Raw genomic sequence first — 16,685 nt, 5'->3', positions numbered from 1 at the left:
TAAGATTACATTTATTCTTCTTTATTAAAATTTCTAGCTTACTTCTTCCTTCATTGTTTGCTGAGTTAAAAAGCTGAAAAAATATATCTGCACTGGAGGCAAGGCAGCCCACTCTTCTGGTTAACAGAACATGTTTCCCAGGCAAATGGTTTATTTTTAAATAGCTTTTGTGAGTACTAAGTATGTTGGAGTGTTAACTCTTTTTGCCTCCAGCTGAGGCAATCTGCTACGATTACAGACACTGTTTCAACACCTATATGCCATGCCCTTCCTGTCACCTGAGTACCAAACTGTTTTGATGAGGGACATAAAATACTGCAGAACCACTGATTGAATGTACTTTCATTGTTTTTTGCTAATGCTGAAAAATAGCAATTTCCTAAGCAGAAAAGCAAAAATGGTCCTGATGTTTTTATGCATTTCTAAAAAAAGTTTATCATTTATTCCTCTCTAATCAAAAAGCTTACATTTTTGTTCACAACTACAGGATTGTCTGGATTTTGAACAAGAACAGGCAAGGATCTTCCAAAAAAATCCTTTTCATGTCATATTTATTTTCCTTTGATTTTGTTTTAAACGAAGATTCTATCATTAATCATATAAATTGCAAAAGAAGATAATTTGCACACGGAAAGATAATTACATACCTTATATTGGATAAGGAGACTATAAACTAAAATGTTTTTCTTTTTAGTTTCTCTTGCAAATTTCTTGATCGTAGTAAGGTCTTCCATCCCAATGCTGAAAGAATTATTTTCTGGAATATCCAAGTGCACCTGCAAAAGAACAGATGAGGAAAAAATAAAATCCACTTTTTCCATAGTGTGCAATTTTAGATTGATGGTTTTTAGTATCACGTTTTTATGTGTTAAACACACATAAAAATACAGACTAAAAAAGACTTTTCTTAGACAGCTTCTATTTACTACTGAATTCCACTACTTACACATTTAGGGATATGAAAAATATTTTTTTCAAAGCAGAAGAAACCAATATGCCAGAACATGTCATGCATCTTAAAAATATTCAATTAAATTTGAAAACAAACAACATTTTTTTTATAAGCTCTAGACTAACTTTCACAGAAGGTTTTTTTTATTTGGGTTTTTTTACTATCAGAGGACTATAGAATACATGTGTCTTTCATAAGCATCTTGAAGGTTTTCAAGTCAGAACTAAATTCTTTAAAGTTTAATTGGAAATTTACTATCCTTTCAGTATAGCATATTAGTTGCCTTAATTGGGTTAATTTCAAGATAATACTTCAAGTTTAAAAAGCAGAAACTACCTCAAAAAGAGGATATGACTATCCTGAGCCCTTGGGCAGGGAAAGGCAGGTCTCATGCTGCACAAACATGGCAGGCTTATGCTGCAGTCCATGGCAGGACCTGAACTGAGTTGAAGTGTGAGGACAACACTCTCAGGCACATGGTGTGATTTTTGAGGTGTCCTGTGCAGGGCCAGGAGTTGGACTTGATGAACCTGATGGGTGCCCTCTAACCTGGCACATTCTATGATTTTCTGAATTCTCTCTTGGGTATCCTCTGCAGGGCCAAGAGTTGGACTCCATTATCATTGTGCCTCCCTTCCAGCTTGGAATAGTGCTCCTGTAACTGGTATTTCCAGGGAGGTATTAACTAGCTCAATCCTTTCCCAAGTCTTACATACTCCACATTTTAATCAATTTCCCTTACAAAACTTCTATGAGCTGTAGAAATCAAAATTAAGTATGATGATTTGTACATATATGGTTTCAGTGCCTATAAATAGCAGAAATACATTTATCCCTAAAAGGAAAATTATTTCAAGTTCTCTTTGTACTTTATGTTCCATTTATACTGTCATAAAATAGGTTCTCACTAATTTTACCTTGCAACACTTTTTAAACAGAAGCTGTTTATTGCCTAGATGCATATTTACCAGAAGCAAAACTATTGTCTTCTACTACACGAAAAGAAATTAATTTTCACACACATTATTTTATTTTCTACCCAAAACAAGACTAAGTAGTACTCATTTACATGAAATTATAAATCATTATTTTGACAGAACTTAACCTAGCTCCACTTTACCATTAAGCTCTTTAACAGCTTTGAAAATATATTTTTCTCAAACTAACTTTGGTACTGAAATGCAAATAATTGCACCTACAGAGCTGAAGTACTAACATTCCTTTCTTTCTAACCCCAAGCAAAGCAACAACATAAAAATCAAATCCATTCATAACATTTACAAACAAGAAAATGTATTACTCAAAAAAGCAGTGTCAGTTTAAGAGTATTATTTTTCAGGTTACAGCATAATTGAAGATACTGCCTTGGTGCAAATAACTGCCTCAAGTTTACCTCTGTGATGCCTATTTCTCCTATATCATTAATCTTCCCTTTTGTCCAGATACAGTAATCCAGTTGCTGCTTCATCTTACAGATGCCATGAAACAATCCAGTCAGGCACCAGGATAATGGATAGACTTTGAATCTCTGGCAACTGATAGGTGGGAATAGGGAAAAAATTCATCATGTCCAGGGCAAGCTCATCCTTTTATTGGATCAATGCTCACTGGGCTGGTTAAACAGAGTCTGGCACAATAATAATACCTGTCATTTTTACAATTAAAGAAGATAGCTACTGAAAGGGAAAAAAACCCCTTTTTTTTCCCTTAATTATCATACCATTATGAAAAAGTTGCTTTTGTAATGAAATCAAAGAAGAGACAAGAACTTTCCAATTCCCCAAATCCAATTGGATTAGACTGTTACTAGTTATGAGTTTAGAATGGAAGCAGTTAGCTGCTCTCCCCATTTATTCTTTCAAGTTTTACTTTTGAGAGTAGAAAAACATTTTCCTTATAGCTTGTAGCTAAGACCTATGCATTTAAATGTCAACATACTGCTTAAAATTCTGATGCATATTTGTTTGAAAAATATTAATATGTCCTTTTACATTGAAAAAAAGTATAGGATTTTTCATTAACAATTCATTCAGTTAATATGTTTAAAAAGTATGTATCTAGGAAAGAATAAATTTGAGGAAAATCTCACTCATGAGCCTTAGAGAAGAGCACACTCAACAATGAATTTAATTAAAGACTGCTGAAGGAAGTTTCTGTCCCCCAGACCATCTGTAATGAGTTTTAGAGATCAGAAGTTTAAAGGACTTCAATACTTCCCAGGGATTAATACAAGACAATGATTTGTTAAGCTAATTCTTTTCACTTAAAACATACCTTCCAGATCTCCTTTTCTTCCCTTCTCATATTTCTAAAAGATAGTGTGGTACATCCACCAGATGCCCAAGTGCAATTAGGCAACATAATTTTAACAAATGCATTTCTATACGTGTTTTAAATATTAGTAATTTTTTCCACCTAGTCATGAGATTTTCTTCCACTGCCTAGTTCTTGGAAATTTCAGAAACAACTGAGGTGATCTGGAGTAAAGGGATTAAATGTATTATTTTCTCGTACAGCTATTTTAAAAGGAGTCCACCTAAACAATTTGTGCATGCTTCAGGCTGTTCAAGCAAATACACTTTCATTAAAAATGGTTCTGGGTTCTACAATGATTTCAAGACCCAGCATCTCAGGGTCAAAACCTGAGTTTCATGGGGAGATGGTGTAAGAATTACTTGCCCTTCTATTTCTTAGGAGATACCAAGACCAGAATATTTATAGCTTCAACTATTAAACCAAAGTTTTCACATTCCTAGCATCACACTCAAAAAAGTATTTAATTGTCCAGTCCAGACTAGAGAGTGCCATCAAATGGGCAAAATAAGCATGCTTTTGACGCCTTAGCATTAGTTAGTTAGTAAGTAATTCCAACTTTATCTTCACACTCAAAATTCAACACAGATAGAAATGTTTTATTTTATATTCTTGCTGAAGGACTAATGAAAACATTTTCAGTTGAAAAAATTGTATTTTGCACTTCCAGTAGCCTTGCAAATGACCAACAGAATTGGAGACGTGTAATTGCTCTGATCATGAAAGGCAGAAGTAATTTATCTTTGAAAATTCAGTGAAATAAAGTTTTACCCTGAAGCTCCCCAGAAACAAGGTCAAGAAAAAAAGGTAGTCTAGAAACAAAGTGCTAAGCATTGATGTTCATAGAATCACAGTAACTCACTCCAAGAGAACAGCATTTAGTAGGTGAGGATATAATAGGTTAGGCTGTACAAGATCTGGACAGGCTGGATACATGGCTGAGGCCAAGGGTATAAGGTATGAGCGGGCAAAGTGCCAGGTCCTGAACCTGGGTCACAACAACAATCCCCAGCACCACAGGCTGCGGCAGAGTGGCTGGAAAGGTGCCCAGTGGAAAAGGACCTCGGGCTGCTGGTTGGCAGTGGCTGAGCAGGAGCCAGTGTGTGCTCAGGTGGCCAAGAAGGCAAATGGCATCCTGGCCTGTCTTAATAACAGTGCAGCCATCAGGACCACTCACACATAGCAAAAAGTAAGGCTAAAAGTAAAGTAGTTCTGTTTCAACTGAGCATCCAAGCACAGCACATGCCTTGCAGCATCCCCAGCAGAAACAGAGCACAATTGCAAGGCAGGAGTTAAGAGTTTAGTACAACCAGCCAGCCACAATGAGCCTTTCCCAGAAATATATAATTAATAAACTGTCATTTGCTAGTGTCAGTTTGTTTCCTGCCGGCACGCAGTACATTTGTTGAAGTGAAAATTAGTTTCTTTGGAGACCAATTTACAGTTTGAATTTACAATTTTATTATGAGTTAGCAGCAGTGTAAACCTAGTCTAACTTTAAAAAATTTTATATTACATATTATTTATACTTATATTAAATAATAATTTTAAATAATTAATGAGATGCTTTCTACAGTAACTTACAGGAGTTACCTACCAAAATAAGGACAACTGGATATAAGAGAGGAATATTTGATTTTTCCAACATATTCACTAGTTCCTGGGTTTCTTGAATGGCCCACCTTTCATCCTAAATAAAAATAAATATTTAGAATTACTGAAAATCATGTATTTTATTTCATAAAAATGAAATTTGAAGAACTGGTGTTTACCAAAAAAAAAGAAGATACATCACTTTTTCAGTTTTGGGGGAAGGGGGTTTGGTTAATTAGCTGATTGTTTTTAATATACTTTTATTTGGTAAAGTTATAGATGTTTGAAAAAGAATGAGATTAATAATACTAATAATCATTTATATATATATATATATATATATATAAACAGACAAGATTAAGGGTCGTGATTGGTCTCGGATATGGTTCATGTAAAACCAACCTGTTCCCATACATGGACCCCAATACAGATCACATGGCATGCACATGTCCAGAATGGGAAACACTAATTTAGACCACAGTAGCAATGAATGCACAGTTACATGACTTCATGTATCACAGGCCTCTCCTTACAATAATTCACTTCAATATAACAGTTATGAAAGGCATTTTTAAACTACAGATTTTATGCCTCTTGTTCAAGAATTCATGGCTGGTTAACAACACAGTGACAGAAATGTGGAACCAGAGGAGAATGGACAGACCAGTATCTCAAAGGTTGAGTTTGGTACACATCAGAAACACCAAACATCAGGATGACACAGTACATGCAGTCAAAAATAACAAACAACTTATTACTCAAATATTTAATTATTATTTACCATTACTAGTAAGTTTAAGTGTAAAATAAAAGCACGCATCCTCACTACTTACATTTACACAAACAAAATTGTAGCACTGTCCTGAAATGATGTTCTGTAGACAGCTATCATTTTTGCTTAGAGATACTGAAATAGCTTCAACCTGATTACACAAAAAAAGAAAAAAAATTCTAATTCAGCCTTAAGTATCTGCTAAAGCTTCCACCACTGTAGCAGATGTTGTTCATTTAAATTATTTAAAACTGGCAATTATTATTTTCGCTACAAAAACTGAAAATTGCTCAAAATTTTGGGGCACTCAACAGTGAAGCATGGAGCCCTACATATGTTGAAGTATACTGCTCAGGGTAGGCATTCCAGAAATAAGCCCTGGAAACATCAGACATGGGTGCTGCTGCCTGGGTTAGTATGTTCAACTGTTTCGAGACATGAAAACACTCTCCATAAACTGAGCTAATGATTTTAGACCTCTAATTCTGAGAAAACCTCTACAATACTCAGATATATACATTTTATCTTCATGAAGTTAAAAATAAAATAAGTATGCATAAAAGATCAGGTGCATTGGTATTCCAGGATTCTGCCCAGAACAAGAGTACAAGACTTGTCTAGAGTTCCTCCTTGAAATTATTTCCTCACCAAGTATTTTAAAATACTTTCTTAGGCACAGACATATGTATTTTGCAACATTTAACACAAACTAAGTAACTATCTTATCTCAGTTAAAATAAAAAGTAGATTCTACTACATTATCAGCTTCAGTATTGCCTTAAGTAAAACAGTAAACCAGGCAGTAGATGGTGAATCTGCTCCCTAAGAGAAGATAACACTTTGAAGCAAATAAAAAATCTTGACATTCAGGAGAAAAAAAATCTTCATGTTGCTTCCATTAAATTGGCAAATCCCATTGTTTCACGGTACTACTGAGCTTTATTTCTCCCCAAAACACTTGTTAAGTATCATAGCAAGCAACAGAAGTATACCATGCTGTGCTCCCATAAAATACCACTTAATCCCTAATCCAAAAAAAGTACCAAATACAACATGTGAAAAGGCATTAGAGTGTTATTTAAAGCTGTATTTGTTAATATTTGTAATAATCAGGAGCTAACTTTTTTGTAAAGGATAGTGGTCTGAAACAAAGAAGTTGACAGTGATAGTCTAAAGATTTTAGAAACATTTTGGGATCAAAATTTGATAGCATAGCCACAAATAGCTAACATTTAATATTTTAAGACTGAAAAAAAAAGTCACAGAAGGTATGAACTACTTAAAAATACTTGGAAAATGCAACACTGCAGGGCTCACCTGGCTTGAACCTCTTAAGTTATAAAAGCCAAAATCCCTGGTACCTTTACAACCTTGTACATACTTCGATGAACACAAGCCTACTGCAAGCCAGTGTCTTTTCAGGAGGTATTTCGAATATCATCCAAGGCAGAAGGCTTATTTTTATTCTTTGCTTTGAGGTAGTACAATATGTGATGTTTAAGCATTGCTGAACACTTAAAAATTCCTTTAGTGTATCATTTGATTTATCTTCAACAATTTTATTAAGTAACACACTAGCATTTTTTGACCACCATATTATCCAGCAAAAATGAAATTGAAATTTTCTGTTGGAAAAGCAAGCACAACTGCCTAGGTAGAAGCGTCAATAAATCATCAATTAACTAAAACTAATTCTTATACTATTTGCCATTTAATATCTTATGCAATAGTACTTTTTAAAAAATTATAATTAGTATTAATCAATGTTATCAACTACATTAGAGATTAAAAATTACCTAAAAATACCACCTTGGTAAAAAGTCATTCTCACATAATGTTTCAGTGTTTAAATAGAAAGGAGTATATGGATTTGCCTAATTACTTCTGGTCCTAGTAAAAAACAATATTCTTTATTTTTTTTAGTTACCAGATCCCCTGTACTGAATTTTCAGCTTTATTTAACATCCACTTCCATGTTATTAGAGCCTCTCTCAGAAATCCTTCTACGATAATTTCTTTTAAATTTTTCTTTAAGGACATGTATAGAAATTAACAAATATCCCACAAATAAATATGGTTGCTATTGAGAACTGGAATGTCAAAAGTATCTAAAATGTTAAAATACTGGTACCAGATAATATGTACTCAAAAGAATGATTCCCAGTTAGTCTCTTATTTAGATCAATTACCTTCCAATTATCCCTTTGAAAAGGTCCAGCTTTCAATGCAGTACATCTGTGTTGCTTAAAATAATTATTTTGCACAAAATCAAATCTCTCTCACACAAGGTACTGTGCTTCATTGGAGAACAAATAGGCTTGTGCATATATTCTTCCAAAGGTTAGAAATTCTTTATATTGATAAGCTTAAAAATTAACTCAGAGATTGTATTGTTTAAAAGCATAGGGATAAGTGATGTCCTCCTACTAATAGCAGAATAGTTTACACAGAGATAAAAAAGAGATATAGCAATGCATCTGGTGACAGTGAAATGGAGACATACTTCTGCCCCATCATACAGCTATTCATTATTCAAGTCTGCTAATTTTTTTTCACATTTAGATGTAGACAATTAATAGATATAAAGCATGATTCCATGCTAAATACAGTTCTTTCCAAACAAAAACTTTCAGTGCAATGTCAAATGACATTTCCAGATATAAGACACCAATACAGGTTGTTAAGGAAACATATCCTTAATAATTAACACACCATGCAGAAGATCAACAGACGTGAGTAAAGCCATTGCAGAAGTAACATTATGCAAATCAGAAAACCTGTATTTTTGAACAGTTATTCCCTGTCTGTTTCTCTGGGTAATGGGAACATGTGATATCATCACATAAGATATAATTAAGAATCACCCCAACACCAGTCTAAGCAATTACCAAATGTTAATCACCTTTGGGAAAATGGAAATATGATAGCTCTATTAGAAAGAACAATGAAAAAGGAAAAGATAGTTAAATGTCAGTAGAACATTCCATCAATACCCTAAAGCAAAGGCTCCTATGAGCATTCACTGTGAGGGAAACATACCCCTATCCCTCTACAAAAAGGCTGATAAATTCAATTTTGCACTCACAGCTCTGCAGGAAAACAACCTACTCTTTAATTGGTTCATACTCCAAGTCAGACTTCAAAGTAACAAAAGCATTTCCTCTGTAACATATTTATAATAATTTGGGTTTACTGAATTCATAAAATCTAAAGAAAATTGCCTCCCTGTTGTCTGGATTCAATTTCTCCTCTAATCTAATATGGACACATTAAGTGTATCTGTAAGATCCCCAACTACAGCACAACTGGGAACACCTAATGTTAATTCCTTCTGATAAATACTACAGTGACACAGGAAGTCTCAGTTTCTGTTTTCACATTATTTAGACAATTTCTTAGGAGTAGTGGCAACCAGAAACATTACATTAATCAGACAGTTGAGAGCCATAGAGTTCTACTTACTTTTATTTGGCTTTTCAGCGATTCAGGAAGCAGAAAACCTATTTGTGCAAGAGTTTCCTTCACATTGGTGATAACACAAACTTGTTGTGATAGGTTGTCTGTGATCAAGACAAAAATCTTAGATTTCATGCAATAATAATTTAATCCAAATTACTAATCTGCTAAACATTACCTTCAATCACATATTGTTGTTTCTTGAGAGAATATTTTCAACAGCTGTAAATTTAAAGGCTACAAGGTACAGTTAATGTAACAATGTAATTTATATAATATACATCTCAAAATTCAAATTATATTTTATATAATTTTGTACAACATGAAATCATTACATAAGGCCTGTCCACAAAGACCATTTAACTTTATTAAAAGATATTTGTTCAGGTCCACATTGATACTAGATGACAATCAAGAAAACTTCTTAAAAATTTCATCCTTCTTATCACTTCAATAGATAATTAAATGCAGTGTCAGTAAAAGTGAGTAAATAAGGGGGGGGGAGGAAAAAAAAAAACAGGAGATACTAAAAAATTGCCAAAAAATCTATTAATTATACTTTTTAAGAAGACAGCAGATGTAACTGTTCACCTCAATAGCAAAGAAGTTGCAAAGTTGTAACAAAGATCTTGGCCTGGGCACTGCCTAGACCTTTTACTGGGGGCAAAATACAGTATTTTGTTGCTATCAGGAACAACAGTTTCAAGTTATTGCGTGATCTGTCCCACAAATCCAGTAGTTCAGAAAATTAGTAATTTCTCCTGTTATTGACTTCAGGTTTTAGATTCAGTGAACATTTTCCTTTCTTTAAGCCAGCCAAAAGAAACTCATGTCTGAAATTCTCAAGTATATTTCAGGCCTTTATCCTTTAGATGCTGAATTAACACACAGAACAAAACAAAAGATTTCCAATGTTTTTGGGATAGCCATTCCATAAGCAACTAGAAATTTCATACATGTAAAGTCTAATTATTTATAAAGCACACTTCAATGAAACTCCAGAGACAGAAATATACCAAACACCACCACAAAATAAATTAGGAGTGAAAGACAAGAAAAATTACAAAAATATGGGCTAACTGGTCTTCAAACAAGTCTGGATATAAACAATATGTATTTGTTGCATATGGAAAGTTATTTTTATAATTACATACCACACAATAAGTTCAATCAAATGCATAACCTCAGTAGTGCAGAAACATCTCACTTTCTATTGTAAACTCAGACTTCTTTATAAAAATAGATATAAAAACCTGAAATTTAATTTTAAAGCTGCTGTAGAGTTAACATTATTGGAAAATGACTTGTGATTTTTAAGAAATTTTCTGTGACCAGGAAAAGTGATTTAACCACTAAGAATTCCAAAATATAATTAGAATGGTTTTTTTGAATCATGGATATTTACTATGTCCAATATTTATAATGTGACAACAAAAATACTAGTGGCAACTGAGCTTATATTAAGTTAGCAAGAAGAGGAGGCAGGAAGAAAGGGAGAGAACAATAAACATCTGCTTATAAACCATCACAACCAGATGGAAGTGAGAATTAAAAAAATGCATGGCCAGTTCTCACAGGATTGGAAATCAGAAGATACCACAACTGTGGGAGAAATTATCTTCCCATAGATTCACTGGGCAAAAAAAGTATACTGAATATGTATCACAGTTGGCTTCTACTTAATAGAGAATAACTTTATAGTCTGAAAAATGGGAAACCATATTGAATTAATCTATTATCAGCAGAAAGAAACTAATGGGTAGATTGAAATCAGAGCAAGAGCCACTTGAATTTAGTGCTGTACACAAAGTGCAGATACAAAATAGATATACATAATAAACCAGACTAGCATATCAGATTTCAAGAACTCAGACTCTATTGAACTAAATAATTTAATGAAGAAGGTCAGACTGGAGCTATTACAAAAATTCACATGTGGAAGAAGGCTGTGGAATCCAAAAAGGCACCATAACTTAGGCTCAAACAGTTATTTAAAAAAAAAGTCTGTAATCAACAGCAAGTGTCAGAAGTATTCTCACAAAAGACTGCTCAAAGGCTGCAGCTATAAAAACCCATCTTACTACTCTCTCCAGCCCTCTTAGATCTCTAATTTCCTATAATATAAATGAGAAAGAAGAGGCAATTACAAAAAAACAACTAAGATTTGCAGGCTGAGTTTAATAAAGAGGGAAAAAACAATGAAGTGTGGAAAACTGTATTTTTTATCCAGAGAAGAAACAAAATGTTACAAGGGGAAAGTATGTTAATAAAGTAGGAGAACCTTAAAGTAATGATAATACACACATTGAAAAGATGCTGCATGCTTTTAAATTATCAAGGAAATGAGTAAAGGAAGTCTAGGAAATCATCCTTTATAATGTCATCATAGTAAAGCAACAGTTGTGTTCTAGTTGAGGTTTGAAACTCAACTTCCCTTTAAACCCAAACTATTTCAAGTGGTCAAAAAAGATCTATATGTTAATTTAGACTGCACCTTTGTTTCATTGTAGGAAGGAAGACTGAGTGGACTTTTCTCCCAAGACTCCCTGTGTCCCACTTCTGCTAAGATGATAGAGCTCTGTCACTCAGCGTAGTCAAGCTGAACCCAGTGAGCACAGCTGGAGCACTAGCTCGTAACTCCAGGGATTCCATGAGCTTTGCTGCCTGCCAGTAAAACTGACTGTGTGCAGCATTTCATTCCTGGTTTTCAGAATTCTGTTTGGGTGAACTAAATTGCCATTCTGGAAAGCCACGGCATGGCATTGTCACAAAGAATTTTAATATACAGCTAAAAACATTTTGTTTCCTATTGGACCATTGGATAATTGAGGCTAGAAGGGACACCAGGAGGTCTCTCATTCAAACTCCTTCTTAAAACAGGATCACCCACGAGGTCAGGCCTGGTCACTCTGCCCCTTACTGCTCTACCATACAGTCTCTCCAGGCAACCTGTTCACTGCCTGATTGTCTGTCAAGGGTGAAAGAGGTTATTCCTTTTATCAAGTTGGAACTTCCCTTGTTTGGGTTTTTGTGTTTCCTCCTCTCCTCCAACAATGAATAACATAATTACCTTTTCATCTGCCCAACACTTTTTTTAGTTGTTTTCTCACTATCACATTACATATCAAGCTCTCTACCTTGCTTCAGCTTCCTATACTTATCTAAAATCACTGTTTCCCTGGAAAATTCCTCTTGCAACACACATCACACATTTACTGCCAGCTTCCTTCCAGCTGTACCTGATAATGGAATAGTGTTCCCTATTCTCATTTGATCCCTTCCAACACTTTTAACATACACTCAGAGCACATTTTTTGCACTAAATAAAATATAGTAAACTTTGCACTGTCAAATTTAAACATTAAATTTCCCTATAAGGAATTGTCTTCATTAAAGCTAAATTTGATGCAAGATTTCAGAATTTATTCAATTAAACCTATTTTTTTTCTACACCAGAAAACCTAATTTTCAATTTTTCCACACTCTCCTTTGATATGCTGAAAGCTTTAGATCACATTATTAAGCAGCAACACCTGCCACAGCCTTTATCCTAGGATCATACTCAATTATAAATTAAAATGTGTTCATGTTTATGGAACTACCATAGTTAGATGATGTATTAAGTGTATTCTAATGGAAGACTTAGAAGTTTACCTTGAAGAGCATGCCACAAACAAACAGCAATTAAAATAATACTTTGTTTGAATAAAGATAATAAATATCATATCCTAGAGAATTAATACCATAAGAAAAGAAATGCATCTGAATGGCAAATAGGTTTTAGCCTACAGACATAATTTTTTTCTCTTAATTGCACATATATGTGTGTACATACACTTGTTTTTGGAAACGTGCTTGTACCACACCATTCTTAGTCTGTTATTACAATTCCTATTATTTTGGAAGCACATCCTAATCATCAAAATGTTTTTGAAGTATGCAGAGTATTCCAAGTAGTAAATTAATTTATCAGAAATCCATTTGCACTTTCTACATAGCAAAGGCTTGACTGGTCTGGAAATTCAGTCTGGTTTCCTCTGACATCTTTAGAAACACCTTTGTTATGAGATGCTACTACTGTAAAAATAAGAAAAATTAAATAAATACTGCCAAGCATTCATTCATGCTCAACAGAATAGTTGAAATTGTTATTTGAATAATATAGGTCATTAAAAATATCTAACAATTTTTTTTGTTGTTTACTCATTCCCCATGTCTCTGTAGCCACAAAAACAAAAAATCAAACTTGACACTGACCCTACCAATATTAGTACACAGGAAAGAAAGAACACTTTGTGGTTGGCAAGAAAAGAGGGCTGTTTTCACCTGACAGCAGCTATTCCAAGGATTATTCCCCACCTGCCAGCCTATTTCTTTGGCTCAAACCTGAGAACAACCATTTGTTTATGAGCATACTCATGAAAATGCAGCCTACCTCACATAAGATCTCTGTCCTTTGGTAACCAAGATATCTCAATTTTTATAAAAAGTCATATGGTTTCTTCACAGAACACAAGTCATTATATGTAGCTCCCAACAGCCATAAACAGTTTGAAGATATTACAATATTTTTCTCGGCACTTGCAAAAATCATCATTTTATTTATATCAACAGATACTTCTTTAGTCAAATATGAGGGCAAATTATCCAATCTGCAAATGCATGCTCTTATGAAAAAGTAATTTATAAAGTAAGGCCCTTGAGAAAAAAAAAACGAGAAGGAGGAGGACAGAGAGTTAAACTGTAAGTTACAAACTTCTGAGAAGCACCATTTAAAGTTTACATGTTAGAACTAGAGTTCAAAGTTATCTACCTTGAGGGCAGTAATCCTAATGGAATTTTTTTAGGATGTTTTGTATTAGCCTGATCTTAACAACATTTTTAGATGAGTCACCCTTATTGTAAGACAATGTTTTCTTACTTCAAGACTATTAAAATAGGCGTGTACAACCTTGTCTGCATACTCTACAAGTTTATACCTGCTTAACTAAAGAAAAGCATTAAATTGGCTTTTTATAAAAGTTATAAAAAATTTGAGGAAGTCAGGAAATTAAAAAATAAATGTTTTAAGAAAACAGTCTCAAAAGAAAAATAACTCATTAGTATATTTACAATAGTGAAATGTTTCTTTGTGTTGCCTTGAGTAAGAATGATATGCATGCATATAAATATCTAAAGTAAAACAAATGCATGCAGGGATCTATGTTTTTCTTACTTCCACCTGAGTCAAGTTTAGCAAGGGAGAATTTGTTGAATTCCTTAAGAAAACCAAAAGGTTTGATCACTAATAAACTGTAGATGACATAAAATTTGGAACTGTAGTCAGAAAATTAAATGTGTACACTCAGAAGTCCTTCATCACTACTGAATTCATCCAGAGATAAAAAGTATATCCAGCAGAGTAAACTAGTAACTTAAACAAAGCAGCTGTGAAGACTGAAACAGCAGTGGGGAGCAGTGTGAAGCCAGAGCCCTTAGTACCCAGAACCCTCCCAGCCCAAGCATTCAGCTTCTGGGACATCTCTAGTGGACCCTGACAGCATGCAAGGTGGCATTTAGAGAGCTGGTATCTTGCAACTCTACTTGACAGTCATGTAGGACTTCCCCCTGAGACACTCTACATGGCACAAGAAGTGAGAAGCAAATGCACATCACTTACAAGAGCATCTAGTGATAGGGCAAGTGGGAATGGCTTCAAATTGAGATTAGATTAAATTCAGATTAGATATTAGGAAGAAATTTTTTACTGTGAGGATGGTGAGGCACTGGAACAGGTTGACCAGAGATGTGGATGCCCCATTCCTGGAAGTGTTCAAGGCCAGGTTGGATGGGGCTCTGAGCAATCCAATCTAATGAAACGTGCCCCTGCTGATGGCCATGGACTTGGAACTAGATGGTCTTTAGGGTCCTTTCCAACGCAGGCCAGTCTATGATTCCATGATTCTACATTACAGCACCATGTAGTGGGTTCTGAGCTCTCATGAAAAGCAGACACTGTGATATAGTCAATTACCCAGCTCCTAGGAAAGGCCTAACTGAGCATGCCTAGTCTTGTAGGATGGTTGTCTCTAAGGTGACCTGTCCTTGAAGGTTTCTTGTAAGTACAGCACAACACAGCAGAACATAGCTAATAATATTTCTTCCATAAAACTAACAACCATAAGCCAAAACGATGCCATACAGGGGTACATCAGGATGATGCTCCAAAGGACAAACATATATTCTCCCCTTAAATATGCTTTAGTGTGGAATGAACTGTGCATTAATCATCTGCCTAGTATTAATATACATGGTTCAACTGTCCACTACCAAAATAATTCATGCTATAGCCACCTGAAGGTCTGAGATTTTAAGCTTTTTGAAGGGCACAAAATAGATAAGGCACAACTTTCAAACTGATGTTTTGGAGGACTAACAGTGCCAATTCAAAACCCCATTAAAGATAATTAATGATGTAAAATAACTCTGCTATGCAGTGGCTGAATTTGCTATGCAGAATTCATTATACTTGCATAACGAGCAAAGAACATGTACAGCTTCTGCTTCCTGAACTCATACAATGGAGCAAGAAGTAAATCTAAACTTCAACAATCTAAAAGTACAGTTTTTCATAAAGACCATCATAATAAGACTACTGTGGTAACTGAAGCAGATATATTGCACACTGCCACAGCAAAGGTATATATTATAAGTAAAGGGATTATCCTAATTGACTACCATGAAGGTCTTAATTTTTACTTTAAACTACACGAGCTTTTTATTATAAGCAATAGCTGAAAAAGTTTGTACTGGCTTTAAGGAAAAAAATGTGGTGACATTTTATATATATATATATATGCACATATGTGTGTGTGTATGTATACATACGTATATATATATATATATATATATATATATATATATATATATATATATACGTAATGCAACAACTAATCTCCTTTAGAGACCTATGACATTGTTGAAGACCTTGTATATACAGGAATGTGGCATGGAAATTCATTTGGATAAAAGTTAGTTTCATTCCAAGTTTGTAATTTTTTCACCACTGAGGAAGTCTGGCTCCATCTTCACTGGAGCCCATCGCTTGACAGAACCAGAAATTTCCAGGCTTGCCAACACTATCTTTTTGATTTGTGCCTGAAAAAATTCAGTTAAGTAGTTGTAACAATGCATCTAATATGAAATATTTGCCCACTGCGATAACAAGAGAGAACAACTAGCCAGTCACTCTCTGTGCCTCAATAGCATACAGGTTTACCTCTGATATTCTTAAATAGGAACTGCACTCTTTTCTCTGGAAAGGAATTTTTAATCCAAAGGGAAATCCCTTTCTCTTCATCAGTTTCTGTGTTTTTATTCCTCAGTTCTCAACAAGAAGTCAGGCAAGGATCCTCTGAAACACTGCCTATGAGTTTACAATAATCATTTCATTATAGAGTATTTGAGAATTCTTCCTTCCTACACTGTTTTTAGAGTGAGTCCACCTATATAAAGGCTAAATGTAGTCTTAATGTTAAATGGTATGAAACCCATGCCACCAGAAAAAAAAAAAAGCTGATGAACTGTTCAACAAAATATTTATAAATTAATTAAATACCT

At 34.3% G+C, this 16,685-nt stretch overlaps 1 protein-coding gene across 1 annotated transcript in view; it reads right to left on the bottom strand.

Annotated features, from left to right (window-relative positions):
• CRPPA (CDP-L-ribitol pyrophosphorylase A) overlaps nt 1-16,685 on the bottom strand; it is a 109,014-nt gene that overhangs the window by 45,877 nt on the left and 46,452 nt on the right. Inside the window, exons 6-9 of the mRNA XM_021538312.3 lie at nt 9,093-9,190; nt 5,692-5,781; nt 4,863-4,955; nt 648-776 (exon numbers count right to left, since the gene is read on the bottom strand). Coding sequence (XP_021393987.3) covers nt 648-776; nt 4,863-4,955; nt 5,692-5,781; nt 9,093-9,190 — 410 coding nt within the window. The remainder of the gene's footprint in view (nt 1-647; nt 777-4,862; nt 4,956-5,691; nt 5,782-9,092; nt 9,191-16,685) is intronic.

This window comes from Lonchura striata, chromosome 1, assembly GCF_046129695.1.
Source record: "Lonchura striata isolate bLonStr1 chromosome 1, bLonStr1.mat, whole genome shotgun sequence".
NCBI lineage: Eukaryota > Metazoa > Chordata > Aves > Passeriformes > Estrildidae > Lonchura > Lonchura striata.
Note: the sequence above shows the minus strand (reverse complement) of the source record. Positions and strands in the feature narration are given on the sequence as shown.